We start from the raw sequence: 12,137 nt of genomic DNA on the forward strand, positions 1-12,137 counted from the left end.
TGTACTTGCTTTGGCTATGCTGGGGGTTCTCAGATCTGGAAGTTGCTCGCAGATATATTTTTTAAAGCTCTAGGAAAGCATTCAGTCAGAAACAGGACCCCCCCCCCCCACTATCCCTGAGATTGCATCAAAGTCCTGGCGGCAATTGTGAGCAGAATTGGTCCCTGTCTATGAGTCTTTCCTGAGTGCATGAGTGGATGTTGAGACATTGGGTTCATATGTATTAGAGGATGTCAGCACAGGGTATGTGATTCTGGGTTAAGCGTGCTAAAAGATCTTGCTAAAATGGCTTGATGATCTTGGTTTTAATCACAGTGTGTAACTGCCCTGACCATAGTGTTTCCTTCCATGAGGAGGCTTGAAACAGAAATCTTGAGACACTGACATACGCCCAATCTCCAGGAAGGACAGTCTTTCTCTTTCCCCATCCCCCAGATGTTTGCATGGCATTGCATGAAACCAGGAGTGTTTGGTTCTGGGATCAGGAGTTAGAGAAGGGTGCTTACAACAAGCTTGGAGGAACGGTGCACATGGAGCAACTGTCTCATGGTTCAGCACAGAGGAGGAACAGACATCAGTACCTTGTGATAGAAGACAGTGTCTGGGTATGAATTTGGCTTTGCAGTGTACCTGGTTATGATGAGCACACCTAGCCATAACTGCTAACACCAGGAAGGAAATACCATGGGCATCTGCTCAGAGTCTCACATAGATTCTCTTTAAGAATTTAAGGAATAGGCAAGGGCTCTTAGAAATATGGTTCTTCACTTATTCACCTGATTAAGAAGCGAAAGGACTATGGCATTGGTAAGGAATGTCTTGCCATTCTGGATCTCTGTTTTTGTCCAGTTTCTTCACTTAGCTGGAATGTTCAACAAGGAAACAGTGGACCAGAATGCTACCTGCCACCCACCTCGGATCACATGGACCTTTAGGAGGAAATTGTGCTATTGGAGGAGACGAGACAGAGCTAACTTAATTTTTCCTGTCAGTCTCTGCAGTAGATCAATTAAACTGCCAAGGAGATCAAATATTTCAGACTGTATTTATTACATTAAGTATTTATGTCCAGACCAAGGCTTTAAAGCATGATGTCATATAGGGATAGAGGCCGATTAGATCAGTTCAGCAGAATTTGCTGTAACTTAGTGGAAATCTGATTGTAGGTTTTAATTTAGTGTCCGGGAGGTAGTATGTTTCCCAAACGAAACAATCCTCACGCTGAGTTTGAAGATCCCATGGTTTTCAAATGATGGCAGAAGTTGGTGGGCTTGAGGGAGGTAGGCTTTGGAGTATGTTGTAGGCTCGGGTCCCTTGTGACAAGATGTCAACTCTCACTGAGTGGGAGATGAATGGAGTGTTCCTGGGTAAATCTCACTGTGCATCCTCAGCTCCATGTCTGTACTAATGGTCCGGTGCAGCTGAGGGCCGTTAGCCATTCAGAGTCTTCGCTGAGAGCTGAGGATACGGTCTTTGCAGCTTCAGGGGATTTGAGCAACATCTGTCCCATCATCTGCATGGGAGCAGGCAGGAAGGCATAGGACATAAGAAGTACCAGACATGCTGCTGGTGCAAACAATGCCCAGTTAGCTTAGGAAATGGAATACAATGCCCACAGAAGATGATTCATAACCAGCAACCCGAACCACTCTGTGTTGGCGCTGGCACAACCTTTCCCCTTATCTATACATTTAAATTTATTATTAAAATTAAAATTTATTACTTATAATTTCTAAACACTTTTCAGTTACGAATTCATATGTATCTATGGTACAAATCAACATACCATATGTGTGTGCAAATTCTCTATGTGCATGCCACTGGCTTTCTTTAACGGAGGGAGGGTTCTTTTTTTTTTTTTTTGGTTCTTTTTTTCAGAGCTGGGGACCGAACCCAGGGCCTTGCGCCTTGCGCTTCCTAGGCAAGCGCTCTACCACTGAGCTAAATCCCCAACCCCAGAAGGGAGGGTTCTATATCTAAAGAGTCAACCAACCACAGAGGAAAGCATAGAGACATTTTTCCTGTGACTAATTTGGTAAAAATACAGCACAACTGTCCTCAGAGCACTGATATTTTCTTAGGTCTTTATTACAGGCCATTTGGTAATGATTGAAAGGTTAGGGGAGGAGTAAGAAAAACAATGCCATTTTATTTAAAGGACATGAGCATCCATGGGGTTTGGAATCCACAGAAGCCCTGGTACCAATTCCCCACAGATACAGTGGACAGCCGTATATGTTCTTTCCCTTACTTTTTCTTTCTTTCTTCTTTTCTTTCTTTGTCCTATGTTTTATTTTCTATCTATCTATCTATCTATCTATCTATCTATCTATCTATCTATCCATCCATCTATCTTCATCTATCTATCTTCATCTATCTATCTTCATCTATCTATCTATCTATCTATCTATCTATCTATCTATCTATCTATCTATCTATCTATCTATCTATCTTCATCTATCTATCATCTATCTATCTATCTATCTATCTATCTATCTATCTATCTATCTATCTATCATCTATCTATCTATCTATCATCTATCTATCTATCATCTATCTATCTATCTATCTATCATCTATCATCTATCTATCTATCGTCTATCATCTGTCTGTCTGTCATTGTCTATCACACTCCCCTCCCCCATTCATCCCTATCATTTGTCCTTTCAGCCCTTCTGGGCTCCTGTAGAGCACTGTGAAATCTTCCCTTTTGACCTTATCACTTTTTCTTTTTTTTTTTTTTCTCTTTTTTGGAACTGGGAACTGAACCCAGGGCCTTGCACTTGCTAGGCAAGCGCTCTACCACTGAGCTAAATCCCCAACCCCGACCCTATCACTTTTAAAGACTCTGATTCTCCAGACCATCACTGTGGGGATTAAAGTTTCAACATATGAATTTTGGGGGCTCACACATATGTTGAAATTGCATCACACTGACTTCCTGTCCCCAAACCTACTTTTAGTGTACTATTTAGTTCGTGTCTTTTTCATGGCACTATTTGCTCTCCTACAGTGCGATTTCAACACAGTAGTAATGTATTCTGTACATGAGATTGACCAACAGGCCTATTGCCACGTGCCACAGTAGAACATACTTTTGTAGAGAATTTGATTTTTGTCCCAATCATGGTGATAGATTTTCCTAAGTTAAAACAAAGCGAGATGTTAAGAAATGAGTAGATGAAGGCTGGCCCCTCTCCAGTTAACCCCCAACCTCTCAGGTCTAGAAATCGGGAGCCTTGAATGTTTGCTTTATCCTACTTCTTAAACATTCTCCCAACAGAATAAAGACTCTGTTTCTGGGCGAGGTGGGAAATTTGCTGGGGGGATAAACATGGCTGTGAAACAGGGCAGGAATTGTCCCTGTGATAGGGTAGGGAACACACAGTTGTAAGTGTATTGATGCCTGTCTCCTGTTCTCTGGGCCATCCCCCGGGGCACTTGGAACAAATCAGGCTGATTAGAAGAGGACATTAGAGAAGCTCTGAGCTGGGACTTTGACTTGCTCTCTACTTTCCGCATGCAGGATTATGAACGTTACAATTGTTTGAGGGCTTAGAACCAGTGGTTTCTAGACTAGATCTCAGCTGTAGCTTAGGGGGTTGAATTCAGCAGCTTGGGATGACGGAAGGTCTTGGCATCATGATGGCTTTGGGGCTTCGATTTGGACATTACAACAGTTGATTGGAAGGCACACTGCCCTCTCATCTTCCTTCTCACTGCTGTGTTGTACTCACAGAGCTGTCTGAGGGATCAAACACTGCCCTATAGAGTAGGCTGGATGCTGAAGGGTTTTGTCCAGCTATGGACTTAAGTAAGTGTTCTGGATGTGTACAGGTGGTCAGGCTGAGCTTGGATGTTGGGCGTGCTGGCTCTATTTGGTGCATTTCCAATTCGTAATGTTTTCATCTGGCGTTGGGTTCGTCTGGAGTGTGATCCATCACAAACAGAAAACAAAACAAAACAAAACAAAACAAAACAAAACAAAACCATTTGTGGTCCTGCCTGGATCATTGTGCCAGGGTTACACTTCAAAACTTACCTCCTTCCAACTCGCTGGACCGAGAGACAACCTTTCATCCTATGAACCTCTGAACTCAACAACGACTTGATTTTGCTGTCTGCATTTTCCAGACATCGCCATCACCTCCCGAAGTACTACAGAAGAGTGCTGAGCCTCTCTTCTGACCAACTCGATGTCACTGTCACTAATAGTCACAAATGTGTGGTTTCAGGGACTCATACAACCTCGTTTTGCGTGGCTTGCCAGTCTCTGTTGTGATGGCTTCAAGTTATCTTTTACTAAACATTTAAAAATTATATTTGTTTGCACATACACACACATACTAACATATATAATGTTTGTCCATATGTATGTGTACATATGTACTTGTTAAAGCATGTGTGGAAGCCAACAATTGTCTTCCTCCATAACTTTATCTTGTTTTCTGAGACAGGGTCTCCAAGGGGACCCAGAGCTCACCATTTCGGCTAGCGACTAGACACCCAGAATGTGCCTTCTTTGCCCCCCAACACTGACGTTACAGGCATGTACCATCCAACCAAGCTGTTTTGTTGGTTCCTAGCCCTAGCCTCAGATCACCTTTTGCACAGCTTTTCCTAGTATTGAATGGCCTTGGTTACTGTGTGCTTTGAGCTTATTTTTTAAAGGCTGTTTCTGTGCCTTTTGTCTCCTCTATATTACCTACCAACATGTTTGCTGTCAACGGTCACATTTTTTTTTTCTTGTTTGTGACAGCCTTTTAAACCGGACTTTCCAAAGCCAGAAATGCACGTATAAGGACGCCAAAGATGGGTCCTGGGCCTGACTTTTCTTCGCTTTGTTCATCAACCACTCTGGAAGCAGGGAGGAGAGAGGTCACTATTGTTGTCTCAAACTCTCAGAAGTGTTTTGTTCCAGGAAGCTGTTTGGGATGATGGCCTGTGGAGACATCTGGTGGCCTCTCAGTATCGCAAAATTGCCGAGAAATCAAGAGTTAGTTTTACAGGAATTCCACATATGGAAGTCATTGTTTTCCTTATTTAAAAATGGCTGCGAGATTTCAGGGAGATGTTGGCAGGTGGTGATATAAATGAATATATGTGGGCACACAGCAATTAGGAGTGTCAGCCCCTTTCCCTGCAGTAGTGACAGGACTCTTCTGATGGAAACCGTAAGGCACGGTATAGTCACCAGAGAGGAAGATGATTTGTACCCTGTCCCTTCCTCCGTGGTTTGCCTCTATCAAGGCAGTTTATGGCATTATGGTGTCACAACCAATTTCCCATGGAGTCACGCTTGGCAAGATGCTCACTGACAAACCGGGTCTCACTTTGGACAGTTGGATCACAGATTCTACATGTCTCCCTGCTAGATATAGTCCTGTTACCATTGTTTCCTGCTTGCTGTTGATGCTATCACAGAAGTCTCTCTCCTGTGTGTCTCATCTGTCTTTCCATCACGGCTGGTCACATCTACCATGCATTATTCAGGGCAGGGCAGGGCAGGGCAGGGCAGGGCAGGGCAGGGCAGGGCAGGGCAGGAAGGGCAAGGGGAGGCTCTTTTGATGTTCCATCAGACATCCTTCACTCTGTCAAGGCTTCACTCCTCAGCTTTCCTGGATGGGCTGTTCAGGCGTACATGAGTTCACTTAGATGCCTTGACCATTGATGGATGCTTCAGGAGCTCTGTGGTCTGTGTTCAGCTCAGAGTCAATGCCCTGCTTCATGGTCTCTTCTATAGGCCTGCACCAGTATATGTAATGTGGCCTTAGTCAAAGAACCAGCAAGCCAGCAGGGATGAGGGCATCAGCCGCTGGGTATGAGGCTGCATGGATAGGCCAGTGTAGGGTGGCCCCAGTGACTTTGGGGCTTCTCAGTTGCTGTAGGAATTTGAAGACCTCCTTGGGTTCTCATCTCCCTGGACCAGGTGGACCTATCCTTTGACCCTGACTGAAATTTATTTTCAATTATGGTAAAGTGCACTTGAAAAATTTTGTCATCTTAACCATGTTGAAATTTTTATTTTAATGAATTTAGCCGTGTGTGTGTGTGTGTGTGTGTGTGTGTGTGTCGACGTGGAGGGCATATGCATTTGGATGCTCTTGTAGTCCAGAGGGTGTCAGAGCCTCTGGAGTTGGTGGTCCAGGTGATTTTCAGCCTCTTGATGTCGGTTCTGGGAACTGAACTTGGGTCCTTCTGCAAGATTAGTTTGTGCTTTTAGCTGCAGAACCAGCTTTCTAACCCCTTAATTACCTTTAACTGTGTATTTCAACATTGCTAATCCTGAATGTGCATGAGATCCAGCTTCCTCAATTCAACCAGCTACAGACAGGGATTGTTTAGAAAAACATGGATCTATGCTGACCTGGGCAGACAAATTTTTCCTGTGATTATTGCCTAAACAATACAGCAGGGCAGTTACTTGCTCAGAACTTGTATCACTCAGAGACGAGGGAAAGTGGGTGAGAGATGCTCACAGGTTTTGGGCCAACATTTGTTACAAGGGACTTGGGCATCCTTGGGTTTGGTGTTGCGGTAGTCCTACATCAGGGCTGGGGGCAACTGTCCACTTAGCTAGATCATTGAAATCCTTTCCATCTCACAAAATTAAAGCTGTATCAATTAAACATCAACCCCTTGTTCCTGTTGGCCCCAGCCCCCAAGAACTGGCATTCTGCTCTCCCTCCCTATAGACTTGTCTATTGTCTTGAATGTCTCCTTGTGACTTGAACCCTGTAGTCCTGTCTTCCTAATGATTAACTTTACTTATCAAATCCTCGGGGGTCCCCTCTTGTTGTGACGTGAGTCAGTGTTCCCTTTCAAAGAAGAATGCCGCTCCATGGTGTGTTTTTAATCGTAGGATTCCCTAGAGCCTTTGACTTCATTTGGTCCTCAGTTTCCCCTTTGTCTAGAGTGGGGGTGGGGTAAGAACCAGGCCACAAACTGGGTACTGGGGTTCAAGGACCAGGGCTGAAGTTATTGGTGACTTTCTTGGAACCATTGTTGGTGATATCTAGGGAGTGTGGATTGTGGCCTCAGGAGAAGCTTTGTCCCTTTTGTACTCTACAGAAGATGTCACCGGAGTCACGGAGCACCTACCTCACAAAACACATTGGAGCAAGTCCAATGTGGCAAAACTAGCCTCTCTAGGATAGCCCAGCACAGTGACTGCTAAGGCTGAGGCCCTTCCAGGTCCCTAAGCCTCTGAGGGGCTTTCAGCCTGTGTGGGACCCTGGGCTCCTGACACTTGGCCTCCCTCTGGGTTGTGCTTGGCCATCTCCTGTCTTCTTTCTTTTAACCATTCATTAGTAAAGAAGGTTTCTAGGTCTAAATGATGTTTATGGTCATCATAGAAAAGTGTGGACTTTCCAGACTGAGAGAACTCACAGATTCTTTGCCAGCCTTCTCCCCAAAGGGATCACCATTCTTAATGTTCTGTTCTCCTCACATCCTTGGTTTTCTTAAACAAGTGCCTTGCTGGGAAGGGGACTTGGAGAGGATAAGGCTGCCTACGGAAGCTTTAGGTGTCAGTGTGCAGAGTGCACGCACGCACATACACACACACACACACATACACACATACACTCAAGTGCCCACACACCACACATACACACAATGCACATGCATACTCAAGTGCACACATACATGCATGTGTGCATACACACACACTCATATACACAGATACCCACACGTACACATTTCTGTGCACACACATATACACAAGCACACACACACTCACACACACACCCTTTCCAGCAGAACCTGTGGTGTCTCATTATGACTAGTGTCAGCACACCACTTTGTCTCTGTGAAGTCACTGGGAACAGGGAGCACCCAGGACTCGGGGCTTGATCAAATGCACCTCAGGTTCAATGCCAGCCAGGCAGTCAGAGTTGGGAAAACGGTTCTTCGAATTCCCTTGTGCGCTTGACCCTGGTGATATCTCTCTCCCCCTCATCCTGGTGGCTGCTACCAAGGTAGCTGTATCAGGTCCTCATTGGAAAACCACGGCAGGAAACCACGGCTGTGTTTCAGCCATTGTGTTAAGGTGTCAGAGGGGCTGCTCCCACCTCTACAAGGCATGGAACCTCTGACTCCTTAGCTGGAGAGGGAAAGGAAGAATACTAACCCCGCTCAGGGCCATATTGGAGATGAGAGGGGATGGCAAGTTTGGCCGAGGGGAGCTTCCTGTTGCTTTTGAGCAGGAAGGGCAACGAGGGGCAAAATGCTTGAATTTGCTGAAGAGGAGAAGGGGCAGTTGCCTGGCCCTGGCCATGAGAGGCAAAGCTTGTTCCTGGGAAGGGAGGGTAGAGGTCTCCCACTGCATGTAGACACTGATTAGCTCCCCTCAAGACGCTGATCCTGTGTCACACGGGTCTGCAGGGCTTTGAAGGCAAAGTGGGCATGAGTATCCTGTCTGGATTATTGCTCTGAGGTGGTCTGAAGTGGGAGACAGGAGAAAACCATCTTATGGGCATTTATGGGCATGACGAAGACGGCAGGTGAATCAGGGACAGGGGACTCTATACTTTTCATGGTTCTCGGCTCTGGCTTGGGCCCCTTCAGGATGCTCCTGCACTGTGACTCATCTTTGTTCATTGAGAGACAACACTTGAGTAAGAATAAGGATTCAGGTCACAGGTCTGTGCTCGGTGTATTTTTCAACAACCACTTCAGAGCCCGAGGCCTCAGGCCTTTCAGCCCTTGAGCCATAAGCAGCAGCCAACAGTTCTTTCCATAGAATGGCCAGATCCCAATGATCTTCGTGAGCCTTGTATTTTCTCAGCAACGTCGCAGGCATTTGGAAAAGGATTCTTACAGCCGGAGAGATAATCGGTTTAAACGGCCAGCCCTCCTTTGTGACCAGCTGGTGTACATGTTGAGCCTTGCCCAGCTTCTCCCACACGGCAGGCAAAGCACGCCGCCACTCTCATTTTATATTCTATGTGGCCTCCAGCCCGACCCGACCCGCCAGTGTGGTCCCTGCAAGGTCATGAGTCGCAAAGATTTGATAATTTTGAACGGAATGTTTTCTGGTCTCACGGTGAAGTGAGGAGTGGTTTTGAGCTAGCAGATGGTTCGGCGCCTGGCAGAGAGGCTGGGCACCCAGCAGCACCTCACGGTGAGTTTAAGGATGCCTTGGCACACAGTTTGGGGCTGTGGAAGAACGTCATCAGACCCTCATAACAATCTTGTGGTGTATACGTTGGCCGTGACTGACCAGGTCTCCCTGATGCTCTGACTGTCCTTTGGATGACCAACTGGATGCCCTAAGCCATGCATCTTTGGGGACCTGTGACTTTGTCTTCCGTCTAGTATCTGAAACCAAAGGGGATCAATGTCCCTCTTCTGGGGCCCAGCCCCCTCCCCAGCCCTAAGAACCAGGGTATGAACGTTGACAGAGCTTATTGTTTTCCTTCCTCTAGGGGGCCCACTGTGCTCTTGCTGCGTCCCAGACCCTATGGGGCTCTCCTTCCTCCCCACTTACGGTTGCCAGAGTAACCGCACAGCCAGCGTGGCTGCCCTGCGCATGAAGGCCCGCGAGCATTCAGAAGCGGTCCTGCAGTCTGCCAACCTTCTGCCGTCCACCAGCAGCAGCCCCGGCCCTGCCTCCAAGCAGGTGCCTCCAGAAGGCAGCCAGGACAAGCCCTCCCCAACGAAGGAACAGAGCGAGGGAGAGAAGAGCGTATGAGGGTCCGGAGAACCCAGCTGGGAGCCCTGCCCACCCCTGCTTCTCTCAGCCTCAGCCCTGCCAGCCTCTGAACCACAAGGAGTAGCCACCTCCTCATGGATCTGACAGGGCAAACGGGACCTGCAAGCTGGTTGAGACCTGAAGAGTCCCTCTAGAATTCTGCTGGTAGGCTGTGTTGTTCTCGCTTTTCCTTTGGTGACATTTTCCGATGGCTCTTAGTGACTCTGGACACTGCTCTGTGATGAGGTCCCTGTTTTTTGCTTTTTGTTTTGTCTCTTTTTTTTTTTTGTTTTGTTTTGTTTTATTTTCCAGGCCAAGCAGCCTTGGAGCAAAGCAGATTAGTTTATTCCACCATCCTTCTTGAGATATCTGGGAAGGTCTTGTCAATTCCAAGGACTGTGGCAAGGATCATCCGTGAAAGATGCCAAGAAGTGACATCTCATGACAGGAAATGAGACGGGCACTCCCATATTGCTTAAGAACCACAGAACTGGTGGACTATCAGCCAGTTCTCACTCCCTTCAGCCAGGACTGGCATCGGCCTCCTTTGTCTTGTTTAAAGGAATTAGCTGAGGTTTTGGCTAGGAAGTGACAAGATATGGGCTGAAGACATTGTGGTCCTGACCCTAGCAGATCTCCCTGGGCACATCTGACCTGGTCCAGTCAGGCAGGTTGTCAGTTCGGGGATGGGGGCTGCTCTGCTGATTCTGTGTGTGGGTTCCCTGCAATTAGAGTGTTCACTTGCAGGCCCCGCCTCTCTTCAGAAGAGTGATGGGAAGTTCACCAATCAGAATGTAGCTTTGTGGCCCAGGAAAGGACCAGAGTCCTTGAAGCGGTAGGAAATCCCTAGGAAGGTCCCTTAAATACTTATGCCCAGATGAGCTGCCCTTCTTCCTATCCCCGTATGTCGAGAGGTTGACGAGACAGGAAAGCCAGGAAGATGACTCCGTGTGGCAGAAGAGAATGGAGTCCAAAGGGCCAACTTTCACAGAGATTTCTGCCGCAGTCTAGCGTGGCTGTGTTCTTTCACGCGATGGTGACTTCGGAGAGATCAGAGGGAGATGTGCAATAGCATGAGCCCCGCTCCTGGCCCGGGTCCTGGAAAGGTTGTGGTTGTTTGGTGGCTTTGGCTGATAATGTTTCCACGCAAACAGATATTGCTTTCATGATGGCTGTTCTCATTTCAGTTCTGATAATCGAGACGCTGTGCTCCCAGGCGCTCTGCCTCCCCTTAACTCTTCAGGAGCACCCCCTCCCCTGTAATACTCCTAAGTGTATCGTGCCTCACTTACGGTTACTGCAACACATTTGATGGAACACACTGTCTCCTTTAAAAAAGAAAAAAAGAAAAAAAAAAAAGCCAGACCCCCGTTCTTGCTGTATTTTGCTTGTTGAGTACAAAGATGAAGCGATTTGCCAAAAAGCGGCCAAGTTGCTCCCATTTCCCTGTAATTACGAAGGTTTGGTTGGGCGATGTACGCTCCAGCCCTCATGCACACTAACTCTTCAATCTAATTGTTTGATTAAACTCGTATTTCCTCCAGAAAGGTACATAAATAAGTGAACTGTTGGGCAAATTAAGAATACTTAACAGCATTGCATCCGAAAAGTAGTTATGCTGATTAAATTTTGTGTCCTTGAGGACTTTCAGGAAATTACTTTTGATCGTCAATAACACAATTAAGTAAACTACACAGACATTAGCATGAATAATTGATAAGAAATTATGTATTACCACGAAGCACTGATTTAATAATTCATGACGCAACACTCCAGTGACTGTGCAAAACTGGATAACATTGAAAAGTCTGCCTGACGTTCTGGAAAGAAAGGAAAAAAAAAAAAAAAAAAAAGCAAGAGCCAAACCTTTGCAGAGATATCTGAGCACTTAAGTTCTGTTGTACAAAAGGGCAAAAGGTAACCGATGCATGATGTCGTTTCTGTTCGTATAAACACCTGAATAAATTTAGACTTTAAAGACCTCCCTTGACTTCTCTTTCTCCTTCCTGGTCCCTGATCCCTAAGCTTCTGGGCTGGGTGGAGTCTGTGCTCTCTAATACTCCAGTTTGGCCGGCTGGCAAATGGAAATGCTCTTGAAACTTGCAGGCAGACTCGGAAGCCTCTGGCACAAAAACCTTTTAGCAGATGCTGGGGCAAGCTGGAGGTCCCCGTGCAAGCCAGAGCTCACCCTTAGGTCTTCAGGGCCCAGGCCGCCTGCCCCACCTTGTCCTCGTCGGGGCCATCATTGGTGAAGTGCTCTTTGGGGCAGTTATAGTTGGAGCTCCTGTGGGATGTCCAGTCTGCAGAAATTCATAACATGACTATAAAAAGACAGTCAGCTTTGGTCTGGGAAGGAGGTTCAGGCCCGAGGGATTGATTGATGATTGATTAATAACTATTACTAATTTATTAGTTGAAACATTCCAAAGAGTGTGTCTTAATG

General features: G+C 46.5%; 1 protein-coding gene across 2 annotated transcripts in view; it reads left to right on the forward strand.

The window, feature by feature from the left end:
- Window positions 1-11,925, forward strand: part of Drgx (dorsal root ganglia homeobox) — a 30,584-nt gene extending 18,659 nt beyond the window's left edge. The window contains exon 7 of one of the 2 annotated variants that reach the window (XM_063275063.1): window positions 9,429-11,925. In XM_063275063.1, coding sequence (XP_063131133.1) covers window positions 9,429-9,694 — 266 coding nt within the window. In that variant the 3' untranslated portion in view covers window positions 9,695-11,925. The remainder of the gene's footprint in view (window positions 1-9,428) is intronic. The other variant, NM_145767.2, reaches the window with a different exon arrangement.
- The last annotated feature ends 212 nt before the right edge of the window (window positions 11,926-12,137 follow it).

This window comes from Rattus norvegicus, chromosome 16, assembly GCF_036323735.1.
Source record: "Rattus norvegicus strain BN/NHsdMcwi chromosome 16, GRCr8, whole genome shotgun sequence".
NCBI classification, from domain to species: Eukaryota; Metazoa; Chordata; class Mammalia; order Rodentia; family Muridae; genus Rattus; species Rattus norvegicus.